The sequence below is a fragment of the Sciurus vulgaris genome, assembly GCF_902686455.1.
Source record: "Sciurus vulgaris genome assembly, chromosome: 4".
Taxonomy (NCBI): Eukaryota; Metazoa; Chordata; class Mammalia; order Rodentia; family Sciuridae; genus Sciurus; species Sciurus vulgaris.
Genome location: NC_136464.1, coordinates 172,058,074 through 172,083,375, shown reverse-complemented (window position 1 = coordinate 172,083,375; position 25,302 = coordinate 172,058,074). Strand labels below are relative to the sequence as shown.

Sequence of the window (25,302 nt, the reverse complement as noted above, 5' to 3'; positions counted from 1 at the left end):
TAGTACCGCTTTCATAGTGTCCCAGAGATTTTGATATGTTGTATCATCATTCTCATTGACCTCTAAGAATTTTTTAATCTCCTCCCTGATGTTTTTTGTTATCTATGTTTCATTCAATAGCATATTATTTAGCCTCCAAGTGTTGGAGTAATTTCCTTTTTTTACTTTGTCATTGATTTCTACTCTTATTCCATTATGATCTGATAGAACACAAGGCAATATCTCTATTTTTTTTGCATTTCCTAAGGGCTGCTTTGTGGCATAACATATGGTCTATTTTCGAGAAGGTTCCATGTGCTGCTGAGAAGAAAGTGTATCCGCTCGTTGATGGATGGAATATTCTATATATGTCTTATTAAGTCTAGGTTATTGATTATGTTATTGAGTTCTATGGTTTCTTTGGTTGGATTTTGTTTGGAAGATCTATCTAGTGGTGACAGCGGTGCGTTAAAGTTGCCCAGAATTATTGTGTTGTGGTCTATGTGATTTTTGAAATTGAGAAGGATTTGTTTGATGTACAGGGATGCACCATTGTTTGGGGCATAAATATTTACTATCGTTATGTCTTCCTGATTTATGGTTCCCTTAAGCAGTATGAAATGTCATTCTTTATCCCTTCTGACTAACTTTGGCTTGAAGTCCACTTTATCTGATATAAGGATGGAAACCCCCGCTTTTTTATTGAGTCCATGTGGGTGGTAGGTTTTTTCCCATCCTTTCACCTTTAGTCTGTGGATGTCTTTTTTTATGAGATGAGTCTCTTACAGGCTGCATATTGTTGGGTGTTTCTTTTTAATCCATTCTGCCAGTCTATGTCTTTTGATTGATGAGTTTAGGCCATTAACATTCAGGGTTATTATTGAAATATGATTTGTATTCCCAGTCATTTGGCTTATTTTTGGTTTTTAAGTTGGCTTGGTTTCTCCTTTGAGTGGTTTTTCTCTAAGGTAGTTCCTCCCTTTGCTGACCTCCATTGTTGTTTTTCATTTCCTCCTCACGGAATATTTTGTTGAGAACATTCTGTAGTGCAGGCTTTCTATTTGTAAATTCTTTTAACTTTTGTTTATCATGGAAGAATTTTATTTCGTCTTCAAATCTGAAGTTTAGTTTTGCTGGGTATAGGATTCTTGGTTGGCAACCATGTTCTTTCAGAGCTTGAAATATGTTGGTCCAGGCCCTTCTAGCTTTTAGAGTCTGGGTTGAGAAGTCGACTGTTATCCGTATTGGTCTCCCCCTATATGTAATCTCATGCTTTTCTCTCGTGGCCTTCAAAATCCTATCTTTATTTTGAATGTTAGGCATTTTCATTATAATGTGCCTTGGTGTGGATCTGTTGTGATTTTGTGCATTTGGTGTTCTGTAAGCCTCTTGTATTTGATTTTCCATTTCATTCTTCAGGCTTGGGAAATTTTCTGATATTATTTCATTGAATAGGTTGTTCATTCCTTTGGTTTGTATCTCTGTGCCTTCCTCAATCCTGATAATTCTTAAATTTGGTCTTTTCATGATGTCCCATAGTTCTTGGAGATTCTGTTCATGATTTCTTACTATCTTCTCTGTTTGGGCAACTTTATTTTCAAGATTAAATATTTTGTCTTCATTGTCTGAGGTTCTGTCTTCCAAGTGGTCTAGTCTGTTGGTGATGCTTTCCATTGAGTTTTTTATTTGGTTTACTGTCTCCTTCATTTTAAGGATTTCCGTTTGGTTTCTGTTGAGAATCTCTATCTCTTTGTTGAAATGATCTTTTGCTTCCTGCAGGTGCTCTTTCAGCTTATTGGTATTATCATTCATTGCCTGCATTTGCTCTCTTATCTCATCCTTTGCTTCGCGAATCATCTTAATCATGTGTAATCTGAAGTCCTTTTCTGACATTTCTTCTAACATACTGTCTTTGGATTCTATTAAGATAGAATCTAGATTTGTTTGGATCATTTTCTTCCCTTGTTTTTTCATGTTGTTCACGTATCTTCCCCTCTAGCAGTGCAGATCTGGGGTATTGCAGATTTCCCCCTATAGGCTTATGGTGGCCCTATAGGTGTCCAAAACCCTTTCTTTAAGGGGAGATCAATATTAGCAGTGCCTGAATCAGACACTATGAAATCCTAGACCACATAGCCCCTATGGGGACAATAACAAAATTGTCATAATAAACAAAATGTGTTCAAATGTTATCTTCAGTAAAACAAACAGGTTTACAGTAATGTCTGCAGTTTCTAATGGAGGGCAAAGAGGATGCAGAGGGATGAAGAATATGGCTGTTAATGGGATAATAAAAGAATATACAGAAGTTCTAGAAAATAGAAAGGGTGAGAGTGTAATCAAAAGAAATCGGATGTTAGCATGTAAATAAGGGAGAAAGCGACTCTGAGGGAACAGGTAAACAGAAGGAAAAGAAAGTAAGAAACGTAAAGAAATAAAAACTTAAATTTTTTTTTTAAAAGGAGAAAAAAAGAAAATCTACTGTATAACTGTCATATACTAATGAAACCTCCCAGTGTTCAGTAGCCTGATGTATGAGAGGTACCTGACAATGAGCTTCAAGCCTCCAGCAGACATCTCAGGATGGGATTTGCCCCACCTGAAGATCGGAGCTAGGGCTTCCAGGATTATCCAAGATGGCTGCTCTGGCTTTGATATGTGTTGGCAAATGGGGAGTTGCAGCTCAGGGGTGGACGTGGTCAGCTGGAGGTCCTGGAGACGGGATGCGGTTGGTCCGGCAGGGGTCATGGAGGTTGGGTGTGTTTGGTGTGGTTATGGGATCCAGGAGGCCGGGTGCAATCAGTTGGTCTGGGTTCCCAGTGATATTGCACAGTCAGTTGGTCTGGGGGTCCTGGCGGCAGGGAGCAGACCGTCGATGTGAGGGCCCCAGAGTCAGGGAGTGATCGGTCGGGCTGAGAGTTCCTGGAGACGGGACTCAGTCAGTCTGGCCAGGGGTCCTACAGGGCCTGGCTGTTGTCTCAAAATGGCGGCAGCCACGTGTAATCATACCTGCAGATACTGTAACAGTGAACTTCCAGGCAGCAGCAGGCAGCTGGTTCTCCACTGGCGGTCTGCGGTCAGTCTGCTGGCAGCTGTTGGACGATCGGGAGGTGAACCTTGAGCGTTGGGTGATGGATAGGGGTAAGGCAGGCGATGGACAGGTGAGAGGCAGGCAAATGGTGGATGATAGACGCCTGACAGTGAGCAATCTGCTCTCAAAAAACGCGTCGATATGCTGGCAGATTGCAGGTGATCACAGCAGATAAATGGGGTAAAGAGCAGGGGATCGATAAGCAGCAAAAACTGCCTTACCAAGAAACAGATATCCTCTGCTTGAATCCAGCGTTGGGGAGCGACAAGGAACGCAGCCTCCCTCTAGACCACCATCTTGGATCTCCCCTGTTGTCATTCTTTTGTTGCTGTTGCTGCTGTTGCTACTTCTTACCTTGCAGGGGGTGGTGGGTACCAGTAAGTGCATTTTGTCTCATCCTGACGACAGCCCCAGGAGATAAGCCTATAGTGTTCCTGCTGCACAGAGAAGGAAGCAGGTTCCTAGGAGCAGAAGCAGCATCCTGTCCTCACATAGCTTGTTCATGACAGAGAGAATTCTTCCAGGGGCCTTTCCCTCTTTACCTTTGTTATGCTGCCTGTATTGTCATCTGGGGTATGGCATATTTCCTAAAGGATGTTTTAATCATCTAGTTGTAGTCTAAAACCTCCCAAGTTTCTCTCTTTCCTTCAGACTCAGAGTCTGCAGGACTTTTTGAACTCTGGATTTAAAAAAAAAACAACAACAAAAAAAAAAAAACAAAAAAAAAACCTCTGGGTTCAAGACTCAAGTGGTCACACTGTGTGTTTCCCACCATGTGGCTCTGCCCTCCCCCCATCAGCTCCCACAGCCCTCTCCTGCTGTGCAAGGCCAGCACCGTGCGGTTCAGTGTCATTGGGCACTTATGGGCACCAAGCAGATACTCGATTGTCATTCCTGTGACTAGAGATTACAGTCACAGGATGTTAGTCAGCTTCCTATCACTGTGTCAAAATACCTAAGCTAATAAATTTAAAAGAAGAAAAAGATGTATTTTGGCTCATGGTCTCAGAGCGGGGTTATGCTGGTAGTTGCTCGGCCCTGTCGTTTTGGGCCTGTGATGGCACAGTACATGGTGGCAGGAGTGTGTGATGGAGGAGGCCTGTTCTTCTGGTCTCTGGGAAAGAAAGAGAGGGAGAGGAAGGGGCTGGGGTCTTCAGTATCCCTTCAAGGGCACAGTGCCAGTGACCTAACTCCCACTAGACTTCACTTTTTAAGGATTCCACCACCTCCCAGTAGCACCACAGGCTGGCGACCAAGCCTTTAGTATATGGGACTCTTGAGGAGCTCGCTTATCCAGCCCAGAGCATAGGGAACGGCAGGGGCCTAACAGAGACCTGGGTTGGTCTAACCTGAACAGAAGCCAGAGAAGTGCCTAGTGAGCAAGCAGATTGGAATTGGCAATTTCTGGAATACCTGGCCCAGTGGGTGAGGGTCTCAACCTGGGAAGCTCACGCCTTACTACAGTAGGCCTGGGTCTGCTCTTGCACTTGCTCTGTGTGTCCCTCTGTATGTCTCCAGCCTGACTGGACTCGTTGGACCTGCTCTGGCTGCAAAGGCAGAGTCTGCACCTGTCACAGCCTGGCCTAGCTATGGCCTCTGCCAGCTCGGCTCCCAGGCTGGGCACACGATGGGTTTCCTTGGGTCATGTGGATAGTGTTGTTGGGCTAATAAACTTAGTCTTGATTGTGGTTCTGGCCATCAGGTGATGAAAGGAGAAAGCCATAGCTTTCTGTGAGCAGGTAGCAATTAGTGAGCACCACTTGGTGACCAGGGCTTTATGAATTTTCACTCTCTTCCATCTTTCACCACCCTGTCATTCCTGTTTTACAGATGAAGAACATGCAGCGTGGGGAGGTTAAATCGCACCTCCAAGTTTTCATGCTAGTAAAAGCTGGCTTGGGGCTTCAGCCTGAACAGTCTGTCTGTCTCCAGAGTGGACGCTCTCACTCCCACATGACTTATACCTTAAGTCAGGGTCTCAGAAAAGCAGAACCCACGGGGGTCACAATGTGCATACAGAGAGAGATGATGGATTGATTTTTAAAAATTGGCTCACTTGAGAGCGGAGGTACGTCAAATCTAACCTCTGCAGAGTAGGCTGTGAGGCTGGAGCCCCAGGACTGAGCTGATGTTTGAAGCTCAAGCCCAGGGACTCTTGAGACAGGATTCCCTCTTCTTTGGAGATCATTTTTCTTTTAAAGATCCTGAACTGACTGGATGAGGCCAACTCACATAGTGGGCCTTCCAGAGTCTCTTGATTCAACACAGATTTCATTTGAAAAATACTTTCATGTTGGCATCCAGATGTGTTTGCCCAAATGGACACATATAATTAATCATCACACACACTTTAAGTCCCATCTCTTCTTTTGGGCCACATGTGATTTTGTCGATGAAGAGGAAAAACACAAATATCTGTCTTGACATTTATTCATTCATTCAGTCATTACTCCTCAAAATGACTGTGTACCTAACTCAAGCCAGGCACCATGATAGATGGTTCTATACATTGTTGAGCAGGTATACAGAAGTCCTTAACCTGTAGTCTATTTTATTTTATTTTTAAATTTAATTTAATTTTTAAATTAAATTAAATTAAATTTATTTTATTTTTATATTTTTTATTTTATTTTATTTTTTGGTACCAGGATTTAACCCAAGGTCATTTACCCTCTGAACCATATCCCCAGCCCTTTTTATATTTTATTTTGAGATAAGGTGTCATTGAGTTGCTTAGGCCTTGCTAAGTTACTGAGGCTGGTTTTGAGCTCATGATATTCTTACCTCAGCTTCCCAAGACTCTGGGATTATAGGTGTGCACCATTGTGCCTGGCTTTACCCAAGTCTTGAAGCTATGTTTATAGATTTTTTTTTCCCTCTCTAAGCTATTGATTTCTAAAAGGGGAGGTACTGTGCCTTGCTCATCTTTGAAATCCTTGCAGATAGCAGGTGCTCAGAATGTGTGTAATGAAGGAGACTTCAGCTTCATCAGGCCTGTGGGATTATGTAAATGCCTAATAACCACACATTGTTTTAGAGAAAAGTGATAACTTTCATTCTCTGATGAATTATGTCCTGTGTCAAAGATTGGCATGGAAGGGAACCTGCAGAAGGTTTTTAGGGAAATGTCATGTATTTGGGTAGGCAGAATCTTGAGGACTTTCCCTTTACCACTAAAATACAACTGGATTGTGTTTAAAGCTTGGAATTCCTTTCTGTGTAGATGTGTGTCATGAAATAGGAATTAGGACCTGCTGAAAAGTTTGTCTTTTCTCATGACAAATTTTGTTAAGGTGGTTTGTGTCCTGAGAAAGGAAGCATCATTAAATTGGGCGGGAACCCTTCCTTTCTCCTCAAGCACTAAGGACTTGCAGAAGGCAGGTAGCCTGGGGAATTCAGCTGTCTGCTTAGCAGTAGTTATTTAAGGTGGGACAAATGGCAAAGAGTAAGAGTGATAAGTCTTGGTGATGCACACTGGTTCTTGGTGGCCTTGGAGGTGTGGGAATCTTTTTTTCTTCTTTCAAATCTAGAATTTTTTTTTCAACTCGGATGGTTTCTATAAAACTATTTAGAAGTTTTGTTTCCTAGTTCATTAGAAGCTCCTGGAATTGCTTATAAAAACGAATTTGCTGGGTGTTGACCTGGGCTTAGCGTACCTGTGTGTTTAGTGTCCCCATGTGCCTAAAAATATGCCAGTCTTGGGAAATCTTGCCCCTTTGTTGAGGGAGGGAGCACATAAGGTCAGACTATGTCGAGTAAATATAAGCCACATCCAGATCACCTAAGAATCAATTGAGGGGAAAAACACAAATGCCTGTCTTAGCATTTATTCAGTCATTCAGTCATTTACTCCACAAATGATTATACCTAGCTCAAGCCTGGTCCCACGAGATGATACCATCAGTGGTGAGCAGGTGTGCTGAGTCCTTACTGCTTGGAATTTGTGTATTGAGTTGGGGGGTTAACAATCATTTAATCTCCCTGGCGATAAGTCTTTGGGTATTGTCCTTGGAAGGCAAAGTCCACATGTCACCAGGGGCTTTGGTAGGATGCTGGTACCATTGCGGAGGCACACATCCTGGGAAGGCTAAAGCTGTCACCTAGAGGATTATGTAGCGGGACGGGGGGGGGGGGACAAGGCGGGCAGGTGGGAACCTGATGCTTTGCACTTCTGTGGGTGTAGTTATGTGACAGAAGTGTTTGGTGCTTACCAAGATCATGTATTTGAGGAATCAAAAATGTCTTAGGTTGCAAAGTAGAGTGCTAGAAGCCTGGGCACAGACTATTAGGACCTTATAGACAGTATTAAAGATTTTAGACTCTTCAGAGCTCACCCTGGCTGCAGCCTGGGGAAGCAGTTGGGGAAGGAGAAGAATGGGGACCAGAGCAGAGACAGAGAGATGGCAGTCCACAGGCAGATGCAGCAAGTGGTCCAGGAAGGAGATGCTGTGATTCCTGCCAGGACCCAGAAGAGACTCAGACAGATTCAGGTGCTGCTCATAAGCATGTCTGGGGTCGGGTTTGGTGGGGAGGGGAGAGATTGGTTATGGGGGCAATTAAGGGCCGCTTTGTATTTTTTGGCAGCAAAATCACCTGGATTATTGGACTTGTAGGATACTAAAGAGGATCCTAAAGAGGGATGGATTTGATTTTGAAGCCTGAGATGCTTTTGAGGTGTCTAGGTGTTGGCTGGAAGACCCACCCAGGGGCCATCTGCCTGATTTGACTCTCCCTATTTATCAGAGATAACAGGCCCCAGAGGTAATGAACTGATCCAGTGTTCACTTTTCTTCCTCCCACGTAGTGTTTTAGTGAGCAATTAGAAGGTGAAATCGGCACTAGGAGCGGACACTGAACAGGTGAGGTTTGAACATAGCCCAGAAGCCTGTTAGTCACAGCAATGTGGTCATCTGCAGCCCGGGACTCCGCAGATGAGTCCATCTTGAATGATATCCAATAAGGTCATTTTGGGGAGCCCTCGGAAGAAACCTTGGCACACCTTCCCATCTTGGAGGTGGTGCCAAGATTCATACCCACAGGGCAAATTTATACAGGGGGCTTTATAGCATAGTGGCTTTTAAAAAAATCATAAATTTTATTTATTTAAGTTCCAATTAGTTATACGTGACAATAGATAGTGCGTCTCTTTTTTCACATACTCCCCCCACCCCCGCCCTCAGTGCTAGGAATCAAACTCAGGCACATGCTCGCTAGGCAAGCACTCTGACACTAAGCTGCATTCTCAGCCATACACATACTTCTTAATTTCTTCTTTTATGTGTACAGAAAATGAGGGATTTATTAGAAGTTTATTGACCCAGGAGGTTCCTTCTATTTTTCCCTTGGTAAGAATAGGCCTGATGGCCTTGGCATTGAACAAGTCCAGTAGGATCATGAGTGATCTTGTCTTACTAATGTCAAAGCACCTGAGGTCTGCAGAGACTGCTTCCTGGGTGCAGTGAACTGTCTTGAGGTTCCATTGTTGTCACGGCTCTGATTGATTCCTGATCCCTCCCTCGTCCTGGAGATGTGCTTCATTGCTATAATAACTATGTAATTTCAGCTTTTTCATCAGCCTGAGCTGTGGAGAAATATCCAGCCAGCACGCTGGCATCCTTGCAAGCTTTGGTGTGTTGCAGGGAGCCCCACTGAGCCACTGGAGGAGAGCACCCTCTTTCTCCTTCAGACCTGATGCTCATGGGCAGCTGCTCAGTGAACGTACTACCTTCTTGAATGATATCCAGTAAGGCCATTTTGGGGAGCCCTAGGAAGAAACCCTGGCACCCCTTTCCATCTCACACACCGCTTTTCTTTCTCTCTGTGAAGGTGGGGAATTTCTGTTCTAACAGCCACATGCCAAAGATTGAATTTTGTGTCTTGGTAATGCACCTAAGCTGAAATCAAGAATTTTATTTTGTCTAGAGCAAGATTTGTAACGTACAACCTTTTGCTTGGTGGTGTGCTTCCATGCTGTGAGAGGCCGTAGTGATGTGGTCAATGGTTCAACTTACCAACCAGATTGTCCATTTATACAAGAAGCACCTGTCTGTGAAGTGCAGAGTGTTCGTGGGAGTTGGGACAGTGTTTGTGTGTCTGAGAGTGTGAACATGTTTCTAAGTGTGTGAGTAACACAATCTCTTCTCTATCACTAACTATCAATACCAGCTTGGGGTCATCCTGAGCAGGTCCCTAGCAGGATTAGCATCAGGAGGGCCCTGCAGGAGCTGGTAGGGTATGCACTCAGGGTGTGAGGCAGAGGCCTCTTTGGGAACATGGTGTAGGTGCTGGTGGGTCACTGAAGACTTTAAGGCCTGGTTGACCAGGGTAGAGGTGCTATAGAGAGAGAAGTCAGAGAGCCCACGGTTGGTCCTGTGGGGAAGTCCTCAGACCAGCATTTGTCCATCCACCTGTCTTCTTGCTGGACATAGGCTGTGCAGGCAGAAATGGCAACACCTAGTTTTAATTAGGTTTCAATATGGCTGGTGGATGGGTTAGCGGGGGAACAGATGACATTGTGTCTTATGCTCCTGGGGTCCTTTATTATTGAGATATGTTTTGTATTCCCAGTCATTTTGGGGTTATTTTTGTTTTTTACTTGACTTGGTTTCTCCTTTGATTGGCTTTCCCTTTAAGGTAGTTCCTCCCTTTGCTGACCTACATTGTTGTTTTTCATTTCCTCCTCATGGAATATTTTGCTGAGAATGTTCTGTAGCGCAGGCTTTCTATTTGTAAATTCTTTTAACTTCTGTTTATCATGGAAGGATTTTATTTTGTCTTCAAATCTGAAGGTTAGTTTTGCTGGATATAGGATTCTTGGTTAGCAACCATGTTCTTTCAGAGCTTGAAATATGTTGTTCCTAGGCCCTTTTAGCTTTTAGGATCTGGGATGAGAAATCTGCTGATATCCGTACTGATTTCTCCTTATATGTAATCTGATGCTTTGCTCTCGCAGCCTTCAAAATACTATCTTTTGTATGTTAGACATTTTCATTATAATGTACCTTGGTGTGGATCTGTTGTGATTTTGTGTATTTGGTGTTGTATAAGCCTCTTGTATTTGATTTTTCCATTTCATTCTTCAGGTTTGGGAAATTTTCTCATTAATTGAAAAGGTTGTTCATTCCTTTGGTTTGTATTTCTCTGCCTTCCTCAGTCCCAATAATTCTTAAATTTGGTCTTTTCACAACATCCCATAGTTCTTGGAGATTCTGTTCATGATTTCTTACCATCTTCTCTGTTTGGGCAACTTTATTTTCAAGATTTAAATATTTTGCCTCGTTGCCTGTCTTCCAAGTGGTCTAGTCTGTTGGTGATGCTTTCCATTGAGTTTTTTATTTGGTTTATTGTTTCCTTCATTTCAAGGATTTCCATTTTTTTTTTTTTTTTGAGAATCTCTCTTTGTTGAAATAATCTTTTGCTTCCTGTAGTTGCTCTTTCAACTGCTTATTGGCATGATCATTCATTGCCTGCGTTTGCGCTCTTATCTCATCTTTGCTTCATGAATCATTTTAATTGTGCATATTCTGAACTCCTTTTCTGACATTTCTTCTACCTGCTGTCACTGGATTCTAGTAATATAGAATCTCTGTTTTTTTGCATCATTTTCTTCCCTTGTTTTTTCATGTTGTTTACGTATCTTCCCCTCTAGCAGTGCAGATCTGGGGTATTGCAGTTTCCCCCCATAGGCTTGTAGGGACCCTACAGGTTTTTGAAAACCTCTTCTTTAAGGGGGAGATAAATATTAGCAGCACCCAATACAGACAGTATGCAGCCCTAAACCAAATAGCCCCTATGAGGACATTAACAATATTGTCATAATAAACAGAGGGGATGAGTTCAATTATTATCTTCAGTATAACCAATAGATTTGCAATGAGGTCTGCAGTTTCTAATGGAGGACAAAGGGAATGGAAAGGGGTGTAGGATGTAGCTGTTAATGGGATAAGAAGAGAGTATATAGTATAAAGTTCTAGATCGTAGAAAGAGTGAAAGTGTAATCAAAAGAAGTTGGTTGTTAGCATGAGAAAAGGGAGAAAGAGACTCAGAGGAAACAGGTAAACAAGGAAAATAGAGCAAGAAAAATAAAGACATAAAAACTTAAAAATTTTCAAAAAGGAAAAAAAACCCTACACTCAAACAGTCATATACTATTCAACTCTCCCAGTCTTCAGTCGTCTGACAGTGAGCTTCCAGTCTCCAGTAGGGGTCTCAGGATGGGATTTGCTCCAACTAAAGATGGATACCAGGATAATCCAAGATGGCTGCACTGGATTCCAAAGGTGTTGGCAAATGGGGAGCTACAGCCTGGAGCATGGGTGTGGTTGGGCCAGGGGTCCTGGAGGCGGGGTGTGGTTGGTCTGGTTGAGGGGTCTTGGAGGCAGGACATGGTCACTCAGGCTGAGGGCCCTGCAGGTCCTGGCTGTTGTCTCAAAATGGTAGCAGCCATGTATAACCAAATCTGCGGGTACTGTGACAGTGGACTTCCAGGCCACAGCAGGCAGCTGGAGATCCACCAAGGTCTGTGGTTGGTCTGCAAGTTTACGATTGGCAGGTGGACCTCGGGCGATGGGTGATGAATAGGTGAAAGACAGAAGATGGGCAGGCAAGAGGCAGGCAAATGGGGAAATAACGGATGATCACTGTTAGTGAGCAATGTGCACTCAAAAAGTAGTCGATATGCTGGCAGAAAGCAGGTGATCACAGTGGACAAATGGGGTAAACAGCAGGGGTTTGATAAGCAGCAGAGACTGCCTCTCAGAGAAACAGAAATCCTCTGCTTGAAACCCGAGTTACAGAGCAGCAGGGAACGCGGCCTCCCTCTGGTCTGCCATCTTGGCTGTCCCTCCTGGGGTCCTTTAGACAGATGCATCACGATTTTCCTACGCAGTAGAAAGCTTTCATTGTCAGTGTTTACCCTTTGGTCTTTTGAAGTGTATCATTATAGTCCAATTTGTAGCTTTGTGGACTGAGCAGCAAGAATTTTAAGGACTTAAAGGAACTTAGTTTTTATGGTGGTAGATAACTTAGGAGAGGGTTTCTCTGTCTCAGATGTTGTTTGTGTGCTTCTAATTTAACCTCCTTGTTAGATTAGATCTACCTGTGGGCTGTAGAACACCCATGTTCTGGCCCTTTTCACAGTTTATTTTTCTCTAACTCAGAAATCCGTGTGAGATTCGGTGTGCCTTTGCCAGGCTGTGTAACAAAGTACCATGAATTGAATGGCTTAGAGCAACAGAAACTTATTATGTGGCCCAGGAGCTAGAGGTGTTCTAGGTGCCCAGGGCCACGCTTCTTCCGAAACTGGTGGGGAGAACATTCCTCACCTTATCTGACCTCCAGTGACCGCGGTGATACCGCCATTACCAGTGACGAGTTCTGTTCCCTCTAATGTTGAAGTTCGAACACTAGAGAAGCATGCCAAGGCAAGCATATTAAGCAGGTTTTATTTAAAGGTAATAATACAGACTTCTCCCGGCAGGGAGAAGGGGGCCATGGCTGATGTTCTAAAGTCCCAAGAAGTGAGCGCACCCTACATCTTTTATAGGTTAAGGTCTCTTTTGTTCTCCAGTTCTCTCCCCCCTTATCTCTCCTTCCTGCCTCTGTGACTAGGCCTGGTTTTGCATAAAGTGAGAAGCCATGGGCAGGGGGAGGGCCAAGGTGATTCAGGCAGGTAAGGGCCCAGGGGGCATTAATTAGCAGCTCCTTGATTGCAGTCCTTGATAAAGGCAGGTAAATTTGGTAATCAGTGGCCTCCAGAGATCCTTGACATTCCATTCTCCCAGGGGCAGTCTCCAACTTCCAGAGGCAGATGGCTCTCATGGCCTCCATTTCCTCGATTTGACCTGATCCCATGTTTCTACACTTAACTGCCGGTCCTTAATTCTGGCTTCAGCGGCAGTGCTTGGCATTTCTGACTTGTGGCCGCATCACCCTGGTCTATCTCCATTGTTGCAGGGCCACTTTCTGTCTGTCTGTCTCTGCCTCTCTCATACAAAAAAGGAAGCCAGTCATGTTGGAATTAGGGAACTTCATTCTCCAATATGACTTCATCATAATTAATCACTTCAACAATGATCCTGTTTCCAAATAAGACACATTTCAAGGTACAGGGATAAGGCTTCAGTGTATCTTTTTTTGTGTCTATTTGCTACTATAATAAAACACCACAGACTGGCTCATTTATAAAGAACAGAGATTTGATTCCCACAATTGTGGAGGCTGAGTAGACCAAAGTCAAGGTGTTGGCAGGTCTGATTGTCTGGTAATGGCTGTGCTCTGCTTCCAAAATGGAGCATCCTTGCTGCGTCCTCTGGAGGGGAGGGATGTTGTATCCTCACATGATGGAAGGCAAAAGAACAGGAGAGCTGTGTGCTGTGGGAAGAAAATTCTTTCTAAATCCTGAATCCCGTTCATGGGTGTGCTTCCTTGACATGACCTAATCATTCCTAAAAGACCCTCCTCTTATTATTAGTGCATTGGCTGTTAAGTTTAGCACATGAATTTTGGAGGGACACACTTGAACCAGAGGGGAGGACACAGTTCACCCGGTGGCAAGTTCTGGGTCAGTGTGATGCTCCATAGAGGAGGGACCCAGGCTTTCATTCCACTGAGCATGGCCCTGACTAATATGGCAGCTTCCCAGGCCTGGGTGGTGGGGTGGAGGAAGGTTCCTGGTTGTTGTCACTTTTTTTTTAACGTGGCCTGAACTTGGGTCCCCTGGGTGCACCTAACTTCCCAGGAGACTGGGAAGAGTGGTCTTTTTTTCTAGGCTGCTATGTACCAGCTAAAGATGAAGGGTTTTGTTTCCGTAGAGGATTGAGAACAGATTTTGAGGACAACCAGCAGTACTTTCTGCCAAAAGTACAAAATTTGGGGAGGGGGTGCTTGGGACCTCCAGGTTGTTTAATTTCTGTGCCACTGTAGTTTTTCTAATTGAATTCTGTCTGGCATCTGAGAAGCAAGAGGGTCTTTGTCTATTATCATTATGTTAGGGTTTTAATAATAAGCAGGGCTTTAATTTATTCAGTTAAATTGCATCAAATAGCTGCTAAAACTAGCATAGAAAATAGCAGGTAGTAGAAGATGTGGCTGTTTTGCCATGAGAGAGAGGACATTTACTAAGGGAAAGATACAAGCGATTATGAAGATGTGCTTATAAGATATTTTTTAGGAGATGGGAACCTAACTGAATAAGAGCAGTTAAAAAATGATGAATTGATAGTGACACATTGTGATATATTGATTTGATATGTATAAGCGGAGAGAAAAGCAGAATTTGAGTCCATCCAGAAGGCAGATGGGTAGAACGTGGGCCTGGCTTCCATCTCTGCCATTGGTCACGTGTTCCCTGCTTGTGTTTCTGGCCCGACTTGACTCTTGAAGGCCTAGGAATGGCCTTCCATCTTTGCACTCCTGGTCTCCAGCATGATGTTTGGCACATGTGAGGATTTAATAAATATTTATCACATCATTTCCTGCTACCTGCCTCCCCCCTATGTTAGTAACACAAAAGCGGAAGAAAAAATGTTCAGGTTCTACATATGTGTGTTCAACTTAGAAGCAGTATTTTTGCTTTAGGAAGGAACCCAGGCACTTGTTGAGTATGATAAAAAGTTCATTCATGGCTGTGAACTCCCTCTGTGTGTGTATAAAATCTGTTAATATATAGCATGTTCTGATGTGAATCAACACTTTATTTATTGCGGTGCTGGGGAAGGAACCCAGGGCCTTGCATGTGCCAGGCAAGCAGCATTCCCACTGAGCAACATCCCCAGCCCTAGAATCAACACTTAAAATACAGCAGGTGAGATGTGTAGTCTGCATAAAGGTCTGTATTGCAAATTATACAGAAGTAGTGATTTTTGATTGTGCTTTTTGGTTCTGCAGTTTAAACAATCTGTGTTTTTCCTTCTTCTTTAGAACTTCCTGTTACTTGATGAGATATCACGGCATGACCCCCAGCTGCCACCAGAGGGTAAAATGATAGTGCATGTGCAGGATTTTACTGCTTTCTGGGATAAGGTAACATATCCTCCATTACAAGGTCATGACTTCCAGAAGACAGCAGGTGCCTTGACTTCATAGAAATTTTGAGATTTTACCTATTGTGTAATACAGAGTGGTGCTTACTAATTTACTGAGAGTTTGTTATAAAAATTCTCAAAATCAGGAGTAAGATTTGTAATCAGTAGGAAGTAAATATAAAATCAGCATAAAGTGTTTGACAAGTTGTTCTTTATCACAATTTCAAAAAAACCTTTCATTGCTGCCTTAGTTTGGACTTGATATACCTGAGTTTAGACATTGGAAGGGTTAGATCTATAGGACAGAGTAGTCTTGGGGTGTGGTTATTAATTTAACTGTGTTAAATTAATAACTCCATTATAGATTGTTTTAGAGACCTGGGGGAGTCAGTGTACGTTTTTTACCTTAATGTGTTCAGGTCATCTTATTACATACTGCGAAAAGCCTGTGAATTGGATTTTTGCTGGGATTAGAGGGATGGGGGCTCCCTTATTTTGTGCCTCTGGAGGAGGGTACGGGCAGCCCAGGCAAGGAGGAGACAACTTGATTTACTGAGGAGATTTAGGCAAATGGGAAGAACAACAGGACCACCTTCAAGAAATGCTCAGACTGGCAGACTGCCTGCCCCCGCCCCCCTTGCCTGCTCTCCAAGGCTTCTCACTTGTGCTGCTGGTCTTCTGTGCAGAACTCCCTCTCAGTCTGGGTCAGTCTGGAAGACAGAAGACACAGCATAGGAGAGGAAATTTCATTCAGGGAATTTGTTACCTAAGTGATGAAAGCAGAAGAGGCCGTGGTGGGTGAGGCCACCGAGATTGGCAATGGCAGGAACCCACTCCCAGCCCCAGGGCAGCAGGGAGTGTCTCTCACAGGATGCTGGCCGCTGGTGGGAGCTGGAACCATGGCGCCAGGGGCTATTTTCTGGGTTCTGGGACTGCAAACGTTGCTTGAAGCAGGAAGGTGGAGCTGGAAGGACCAGCCTCTGACTAGGCTCTGTCCTTGACTGAACTTGAGTCTGGGAAGCACAGTTTGCAGGAGTGCAGGACAGACTGACAGCCAAGCAGGTGGTTGAGCAGCAGTCCTTCCAAGCTCCTCTCTGCTCCCCACTTCAGTGGTGAATGTTAAGTCATGGACTCGTCCCTTCTGTACCTGCCCTTGTCTCATAAATGTTTTCTGCATCTGATGTAATGCTGCCCTCTCTATGAGCTCAGCAGCAATACATTCGCAGACACACAAAAACACATCATTGCACCTTTTGCACATGGGAACTTGTGCAGGCTGCTTCTGACCTGGCAGTTTCTCCCTGCCTGCTTGGCACGTCCCAGCCTGTGGGTCCATGGAAAGCTCACTAAAGTCCCACTGTACAGAGGCACTTGGTGAATGCTGCTGAATTAGATAAAGCACCGAGGTACCAACACACAGCTTGTAGGACCTGTTACCAGATTTCTTTTGTACCAGACTCTGCAGTATTGTCAAATGGGCTGGTTTCTTCTTCTGAGAATGAAACATGTTCTCAGCCTCTTTTGTAGCTGCCCTTGCAGAACACTTCATCTGTCTGGCCTTGTCTGAAGATGATACTGCCCCGTGCTGGGGGATCCTTGGGTCATGTGACCCTAGTAGGGAGGAGCACAGAGATGGGGGTTCTCAGAAGCTGAGGTGGAATGAGGAGTGTGTTGGCTGGTTGGAGGGATGTGGACTCCATCTGCAACCCCACCAGAGAGTCTCGCCAGCCCAGCTCTCATTTATAATCTGCGTGACTAAGCTGTAGGTCATGGCCCTATGGGACCTCCAGATCTCCATAGGGGCAGGGTTTGTTCTCTCCTACATCCCCAGGGCCTTGCCTGGCTCAGAGTTGGAGCTCCTCAGTGTAGGGGGAGCGTGGATGACCAGGATGGAGGGGGTTGGAGCCTCCTTGGCCATCGAATGCTGCCTGCTTCTGGTATGGTAGAGCAGCACACAGTCACCTGTATGGGGCCGGATCTGTGTTCTAACAAGAACCTGAGGGGTGTGATGGGAGATGTGTACTGTACAGTTGTCCTCTCTGCCCGAGGTTCTGCTCTTCAGAAGACTTCAGGATCCTGAACTCCAGGTTCATTTTTGAAGAATCCTTTCCTAGAGTCCAAAGGCTGTATTGCCTTTGATTCACTCTTGATTGTTTTTCTATATAACAGAATACATCCTGGTATGTTGTACAAAACCCCAGGCCTTTAAGAGGGCTCCTCACACAGGGCTTGGGGCTCAAAGTTTACTAGATCTTCAGCAACGGGGTACAAATGGTCAAGACTTCAGATCTACCCTGTAGGAAATGCAGATGGGGATCCTAGCTATGAGAATAAAGCCCCCAGATGACTCTTCAGTAGCAGGTCTTTTTACTTCACTTTCAACAGTTACGTCAGCTTTTTTGTGATTGTGATGAATGTCAGAGTTTGAACAAAAGTTCTTGTAGTTGGTTGTTACTACTCTTGAGGTTCTAGACAATTTAAAACCATTCTTTCCCTTATTTATACTGCCTTTTTCTTAAAGGATAGGTAATTCAAAGTACCAATTGTCATTGAATGAGAAAAGGGAGCCTCATTTTGGTTTACCACGCTGTGCTGATCTTTTCCCATCCTCAGCCTACATACTTGGATCTGCCAGTTGATTTTGTAATATTTGGAAGTTCTGTGCAAGAGTCAATCTGATTTGGTGTCCTAAAGAATAAATTGAACTGAGAAACTATAAAACAACTTTAATTAAAAAACAAAAAAACGAGTGATTATTGAGAATTTTCTTGACGTTTAGTAGAGGTTATGTATTCCTTACCTGAAATGCTCATCAAAAGAGTTTGAGATTTCAGGTATTTTTAGATTTTGGAATATTTATATGTCCATAATGAGGTATCTTGGAGATAGGACCCAAGTCTAAATGTGAAATTCATTTATGTTCTACATATACATGGCCTAAAGGTAGTTTTATACAAGAAGGTTAGATGTGGAATTTTCTACTTGTGAGATCCAAAAGGTTCAGATTTTGGATTTGGACTTTGGGATCAGGGATGCTCAACCTATACATGTCATGTGTATAGTTTTAAATTTCTTGTTTTTCCTTTAATTTGTCCTTTTTAGATACATATGACAGTATATTTTGACATATTTATATAAACATGGCATATCTTATTCTAATTGGGATCCCAGTGAAATCTTTTTATCTTAGAATTTATGCACTATTCAGAAATGTGGTTCCTGATACTGTAGGAGTACTGTAGCCCCTTGCCCTGCTGTGCTGGACTGTGCGTGGTGGAGATGTCTTCAGTGTTTGTAGTAGAAGCACAGTGTTGATACTGGCCCAGCAGGAAGGTAACATGCCACAGGTGTAGAACAGACTTTCCACTTTGACCCACGATCCTATGCTGCCCTTCATTTGTTCCCCTTTTGTTGTTGAGTTAGACCTTTGGTTATAGCACTGACCATCATTTGTAGGTGTTCACTTGCAGAGAGCGTATGATATAAGGTGCCTTCCTGCTTGTCAAGCATTACTCATACTCAGTCTTTTTCAACTAAAGTTGGAGAGTTGAGTGATGATTTTTAAATTGTTTCTTAGGGACTGGGAACGCCATGTACTCATGCTGCCACCTTGTGGAGGTTGGTGAAACAGAAGATTAAAACCAAGTGAAAACTCATAAATGGTTAAAAACCTCCATATTGAATATTAAGAATATTATTTTAACCCTGTGTACATGTATGATTACACAAATGGTATTACTCTACTTCATGTACAACCAGAGAAATGAGTTTTACCCCATTTGTTTACAATGAATCAAAATAAATAAATTTAAAAAAAAAGAATATTATTTTAGGCAACGTGTGGTGACACATGCCTGTAATGCCAGCAACTCAGGAGGCTGAGGCAGGAGGATTGCAAGTTTAAAGCCAGGCTCAGCAACTTAGTGAGACCCTGTCTTAAAATTAAAAAAAAAAATAAAATAAAAAAAGGAATGCGACTGAGTAGTAAAGGATCCCCTGGGATCCTTGGTATCCCCCCCCCCCCCCCCAAAAAAGGGATATTATTTTAGTAAGTTAGTGTGAACTGGGAAGTTTTCATTTCAAGAGGATGGCCTTGTCATTTCTGCTACTTCAATACTTTAGACGTCTAGTGCTGCATGCAGGTGGAAATCTGGTGCAAGGTGCTTCCTTAAATACTAAAGTTGCTGGAACTGCTATAAACCCCACCAAGAAATGTGGTTGGATGAAAAGAATGTTAGGACATGCCATTAAAATAGGAAGAAGAACGATGAGGGATATGTTCATGTGTGACTGTTGCTTTATTTTCTGTACTTTCTGGAGTGATTTGCATTATTTTATTAAAATGGGCACCTTTTTTTTTTTTTTTTTTTTTTTTGTAAACTTTAATTTGTAGGCATTGGAAACCCCAACCCTACAAGGCCTCTCCTTTACTGTCAGACCAGGTGAACTGCTAGCTGTGGTCGGCCCTGTGGGAGCCGGCAAGGTAAGTTCATCATGTCTGTGGCAACTCAGGCAGCACCACATTCCACGTGAAGTTCTGGAGTGGAGCCCAGAGCTGCACTTAACACAGTTTTGAATTGACTGTACCTGGAATGGCCCTTCTCAGCATGTTCTGTGGGACTTTAGTTTTGCAAGAAGCTTATGTCATCCAAAGAGTCTGCCTCTCACATATTGTAATAGCTTTAGTGCTTCAGATGGCACAATTGGGAACTCATTGTCTAGAAGTTGGACACATCAGGGAAGGAAGTTATGTGACCACCATTCGGGATGCAGTGGCTGAGAAAGTGGGGACTTCCTTTTGTCAGGGCATTCCCTAGATGCTACAAGACATCTGGAGACTGTCCATCTTTAAACATGTCCTTGTGGAGACTGTCCATCTTTAAACATGTCCTTGTGATTCATAATGTCACGTCAGTGCACATATAGTAAAAGTAAGTCCATGGGTGATGCTGTGCTTGGAGCAGAAGGTACACATACAAGTCAGACCCAGTCACTCGTGCCTTCAACAAGCTCCCAGTTTCTGGGGTCAGACAGAGACAGACAGTTTCAGTTCAGTGCTGGAAGCACTCAAATAGTGGCCACCACAGGCATGTCATGTCTCTGTACTGTGAAAGACAGAAAGAAATGCACACGCACACTTAGACTTGTGCATTCGAAAACAACAAAGTAATCTAAATGTAGTATGTACAGATGGCAGGGTGATCGCTTGCTTTTATGATGGATTTTTGCTCTCCAGAGGTCCTCTAAATAAAAAATTTCCCTAATGCTTTGGATATATTATTTCTTTATAGCTTTTCTGGAACAAGTATTTGGTTAAGTAAAGTATGAACCATGGGTAACAATTGCATTCATTTTCTGATATATGCAGTATATATCATGCAGTGTCACTACAACACTCAACGGCACACAGCATTTCATGTTGCAGTCTTAATTACCTGTAGTAATTGCATATAGCATTTCAATGGGAGAAACTCCTTTGGACACAGTAGATTGTCATACTCTATTTTGTTAACATTCCTTATAAACATTAGTTTACCTTGATCTATAGTGATATTTCTATTTCATTGAAGTGTCTAGTGTTGCCCCTTATCCTGTTTATAAATGAAAGACTGATGTGCGTCCATTCCCAGGGCTCTCCTTCCGTCCCAGTGCTGACCGCGAACGTGTTTTTTTACCGTCCCTTCCAGTCCTCCCTGTTGAGCGCTGTGCTGGGGGAGCTGCCCCCAAGTCAGGGGCTGGTCAACGTGCATGGAAGGATCGCCTATGTTTCTCAGCAGCCCTGGGTGTTTTCGGGAACCGTGAGGAGTAACATTTTATTTGGGAAGAAATATGATAAAGAACGCTATGAAAAAGTAATAAAGGCTTGTGCTTTAAAAAAGGTGAGTGACGACTTGAATTTCGTGTCCTTGAATTACTAGTACTGTTGTTAGTTTAAACTACTGGATTTTCGCAAAGTTTATTTTGACAGACTTTTGGATGTTATTTAATACTCTAAGCTGGTCTTCTGGGAAAATACACACATAGGCACTCTCACAACTCTGCTGGTTTAATCGTGGTGTGATAGTGACATTCACCGGACCCGTTTTGGGGGATTTGGTTGGGTTTCATGAAGTTCTTTTGACTTTTTGTTTTTTAAGTGGAAAATTCCAAAGATTTGCAAAAGTGAGGATAACAGCATATTAAGCCTTCACGTACCCATCACCCTGCTTCACACATGGTCAGCCAGTGACCAACCTGTGCCATCTGCACCCCTGCGCTCTGCAGGGACCCCTCCCCCCTGTTATTCTCAAGCAGAACCTAAACTTCATGTATTTCATCTGCAAATTTTTTCATTATTTATCTTTAAAAGATAAGACTCCTTTGGGGAAAAAAAAATCAGAACATTATACCTAAAGAAATGACAGAATTCCTTGATGTGGTTGACTTTCTAGGCAGCATGTATGGTTCTTTAATTATCTCATTAGGAATCTTTGTTTACCTGCTAGTTTTAATCAGGATCCAATAAGAACTGTACCTGTTACTTGGTGGTCCATGTGAGCTGCCTGACCATAGATTCCTTGCTCTACCTCATTTATTTATTTTTTTGGTACTGGAAATGGAACCAAGGGGTTCAGTGTACCAGTGAGCTACATTCTCAGCCCTCTTTTAAAAAAAAAAAAAAAAAAATTAAGACAGGATCTCACTAAGTTTCTTAGGGTCTTGCTAAGTTGCTGAGATGGCCTCAAACTTGCAATCCTCCTGCCTCAGCCTCCCAAGTTGCTGGGATTACAGGTGTACACCACTGTGTCCGTTCCATTGGGTTTTTGACTTGTACCTTATTTTTAAAAGTAAACAAAATGTTTTAAAACTTATTTTCAATACTGCATCATTTCACTAGTGAGAGATTATTTTCAGGAATGACATTGACTGTCACAAAAATGGCAAGATGAAAGATTTTATTAAATGTTGTGGCAAATGATTGATGAATATAATTATCTGAATATAAGTTGGCAAAGGATGAACTGCATATTACTGATAAACACTGTGATACCCTCTCTGGGTTAAAAATTGGTGAATAGGGCTGGGCTTGTGGCTCAGAGGTAGAGTGCTTGCCTAGCATACATGAGGCACTGGGTTCAGTCCTCAGCATCACATAAAAAATAAATAAATTGCGGGGGCGCCTGGCATATAGAACTCATGCCAAGGGAGTGTGCCTGGCGGGTAACAGCCCATGCCAGAGGTTGGAAACTTCCTCTGGAAGATGTTGGCAAGGACTCGTCGTAAGTTGGGCTCTGCTAAGGCTTTCCCTGGAAGACGCTGGCAAGGACTCGTCGTAAGTTGAGTTAAGCCGGAGCCCCTTCTTCAAAATATTGACTTTTTCCCTTTCTTGTTTTTCTAATGGAAACTCACCTTGCTACAGTGAGTGATTATGCTCAATAAAGCTTCTCAGTTGAGGGATGGTAGGAACACAAACAATTCACAGGAGTCAAATCATTTCCAATAAAATAAGTTCTATTGATTACACTAAACACTAATTTTCCTATGGGGAACGGTGGACATTCTGAAGCAACATGTCTTGTGATATTTTTGTTAGCTTTTACAAGACTTCCAATTATCTAGTTACCCGTAAGTGATTTTCTCTAGTCTCTATGATTTAAATACCTGTTACATTTAGTTCCCTCTATAAAGTAATAACCTTTCAATAGAAGTACACTATATTTAGTTCTAATAGAAAAGCCTTAGTTCTTTTAAAGATAGAGATTTTGTTTTAAAGTTAATGGCCTAGCTCTTAATAGTATTGTGTGATTTACTATAGCTTAGGCATGTGATTAGGGTCATAGTAGAAGGTTACTGGAGGTCATGGTTTATCACAGTAACAGGAGACTGGGTAAAGGTTAAATTTTAAAGAAAAATGTGCGTTCTGTAGGTTTCGGGTCAAGAAGAGCCCATTGTGGAGAAATGTTAAGTGAGATAGATATGCCAGATGGCGCCAGTTAGCTGACTTTACAACCTAACTTCTGTTATCTATTGAAACTTCTAAAGAAGTGCTTTCTTTATGTTTGATCACAAGATATTTTGGGTGGTGGGAGCAAGGGTATATAAGCTGTAAAGGAGTTCAATAAAGTTGTCAGCATTCCAACACTGACCCGAGTCCGTGTGATTTGCTGTCCATCGCCGACGCTGCGCCGCCTAACTCTTTGGGGGCTTTTGCTTTTCAGGCCATCAGGGACCCTTGGACTCTGCTGCTAGGGCTGGTCCCCGGCAATAAATAAATAAAGTTATTTTAAAAAATTCTTTAAAAAACTTGGTGAATAATGGCAGCAAAAGGCTCTCTGCAGGCTCTGTTCAGTATGGCTGGATGTCCAACTGTTCTTTTATGTTTTGTGTGAAAGGCCAGACAATTTTCAGAGGGGTGGTATTGAAGGTACCTAGCCAGCTTTGTGAGGAAAGCATAAGTTTGCTCAAATACTGGCTTGAATGGCATAGATTGTATTGGTAAGCAGCATTTTATGATAGTGTAGGGATAAAAAGATAATTGTTTAATGGATTTTCATTTCCTTGTCCTGAGTTATTGTTAATGAGAGACTGTGTCACAAATGACATCAAGCAATGATGAGATGGATTTTTGTTTTTTTAATTAAATAATTAATTTTTGCATTACTAGGAATTGAACCCTGGGGTGCGGCACAACTGAGCTCCATCCCCAGACTTTTTCATTTTTCATTTTGAGGCAAGGTCTTCGCTAAGCTGCCCAGGCTAGCTTAGAACTTGTGGTCCTCCTGCCTCAGCCTCCTGAGTTTCTGGATGACAGGCTTTGAATTTTTATTGAATAGTATATATACTGTATGAGCAAAGGAGGGGGAAGCAAATGTAGAACAGTGATCATAATGGATCTCATTAATTGAGAGCCCTCCGGGTGTCAATCATCTCTGGTTCTTTCGATCACGTATGTACGCTCTCTCCCCGTCGCATACACACACGAGTACACAAAGGTAACCGAGTTTTTAGTCTTTTACTGTAATTTCTTAGTCTTCGATGCTACTCTCCTTATTGGCCCAGTGGGGTCTGGAGACATGGAGCGGCTCACCTGAACATTTGCAGATCAAGTTCAGACGGCTGCATGACTGCAGATGCCTGTGCCCTGCCACTTCTCAATTGATGCTGTTTATAAGACAGAACTATTTAAAAACTGGGTGATTTATGAATGTGAGCATGGAAAAAAAAAGGATCTCAAGCATTTCCTTCTTACCTTAATCAGGTTCAACTCCTGATGCTCATGTGAGGCTCCACAGTCCCATATCGTCAGCCTTTCTTCCTCCCCAAGTTTGAATATCTGCCATGGAAAGTGGGACAAGGGCTGCTGTTCAGCATCTCCCACAGCCACGTGGGAGGCCTGGACCAGTAATAGGGACAGTGTCTGGGGCTTGGGCCTCCTTAGGGCTTCTGCATGGCACACAGACTCCAGTGGGAGTGGAGTCCCCTAGGGTTGGGCTGCATCGTGGCCCTGAGGATGGGGATGTTTTATATGCTGTTTATGAACATGGACTCGGATCTTGTTCTGCTGAAGGGCACAAGTGCTCCCTGCACACGTTCCCATCCTCTGCATGAAGGCAGCCTAGTGTGCAGAAACAGAACTGAGCGGGAGTCCTGGCCCCGCCTGTCCCTTACATGTTGTCACTTTGAATACAGCATCATGCTACCTTGTGGTGTCCTCTGGTGTCTCCTGCAAAGTGAGAACATTGACTGAGATGTTTTGCAGTTTCTGAAATGCCACTGGTGATTCTACTTAGCAGGACATCAGCAAGATGATTAAGAAACCGTGGAACCACTTAATACTTAAGAGAGCCTCAGCTAGTCTCCTCTGTGAATTCCTGTGTCAGTGTGTGGCCATGAGGTGGCCACAGACGAGAGGAGTATCCTGGGATTATTGTGGCCTGTGTTACACAGACTGCAGGTGTGGTGAGGAGGCTCTGCCATTGGAGGGAAACTGTCCTGGGTAGCTCTGGGCCTTTGCCTCAGTTTCTTTTCTTATTAATTGGGGGAGATATGGGTTACTCTTACTATACCTGTGAAGTGCAGACATGCCAGATTTTGGTAAGTGGTAGCTTTTGGCACTATTATAGTCCTTTTATCTAAATCAGTTGGTCAGCGATGAGTAAATAAAGATTTTTCCTCATGGTTCCCTTTTACCCCTCTTCCCATAAAATCCTGGAGGAAAAAAATAGAAAA

The 25,302-nt window shown here is 43.1% G+C and overlaps 1 protein-coding gene across 6 annotated transcripts in view; it reads left to right on the top strand.

Moving 5' to 3' along the window:
- ABCC4 (ATP binding cassette subfamily C member 4 (PEL blood group)) overlaps positions 1–25,302 on the top strand; it is a 243,002-nt gene that overhangs the window by 82,429 nt on the left and 135,271 nt on the right. For all 6 annotated transcript variants that reach the window (XR_013763518.1, XM_079138025.1, XM_079138024.1 and 3 more), the window contains 3 exons: positions 14,990–15,091; positions 19,487–19,576; positions 20,781–20,972. Coding sequence is in view for 5 of the 6 variants with exons in the window: in XM_079138025.1 (XP_078994151.1) it covers positions 14,990–15,091; positions 19,487–19,576; positions 20,781–20,972 (384 nt within the window). In the remaining variant the exon portion in view is untranslated. The remainder of the gene's footprint in view (positions 1–14,989; positions 15,092–19,486; positions 19,577–20,780; positions 20,973–25,302) is intronic.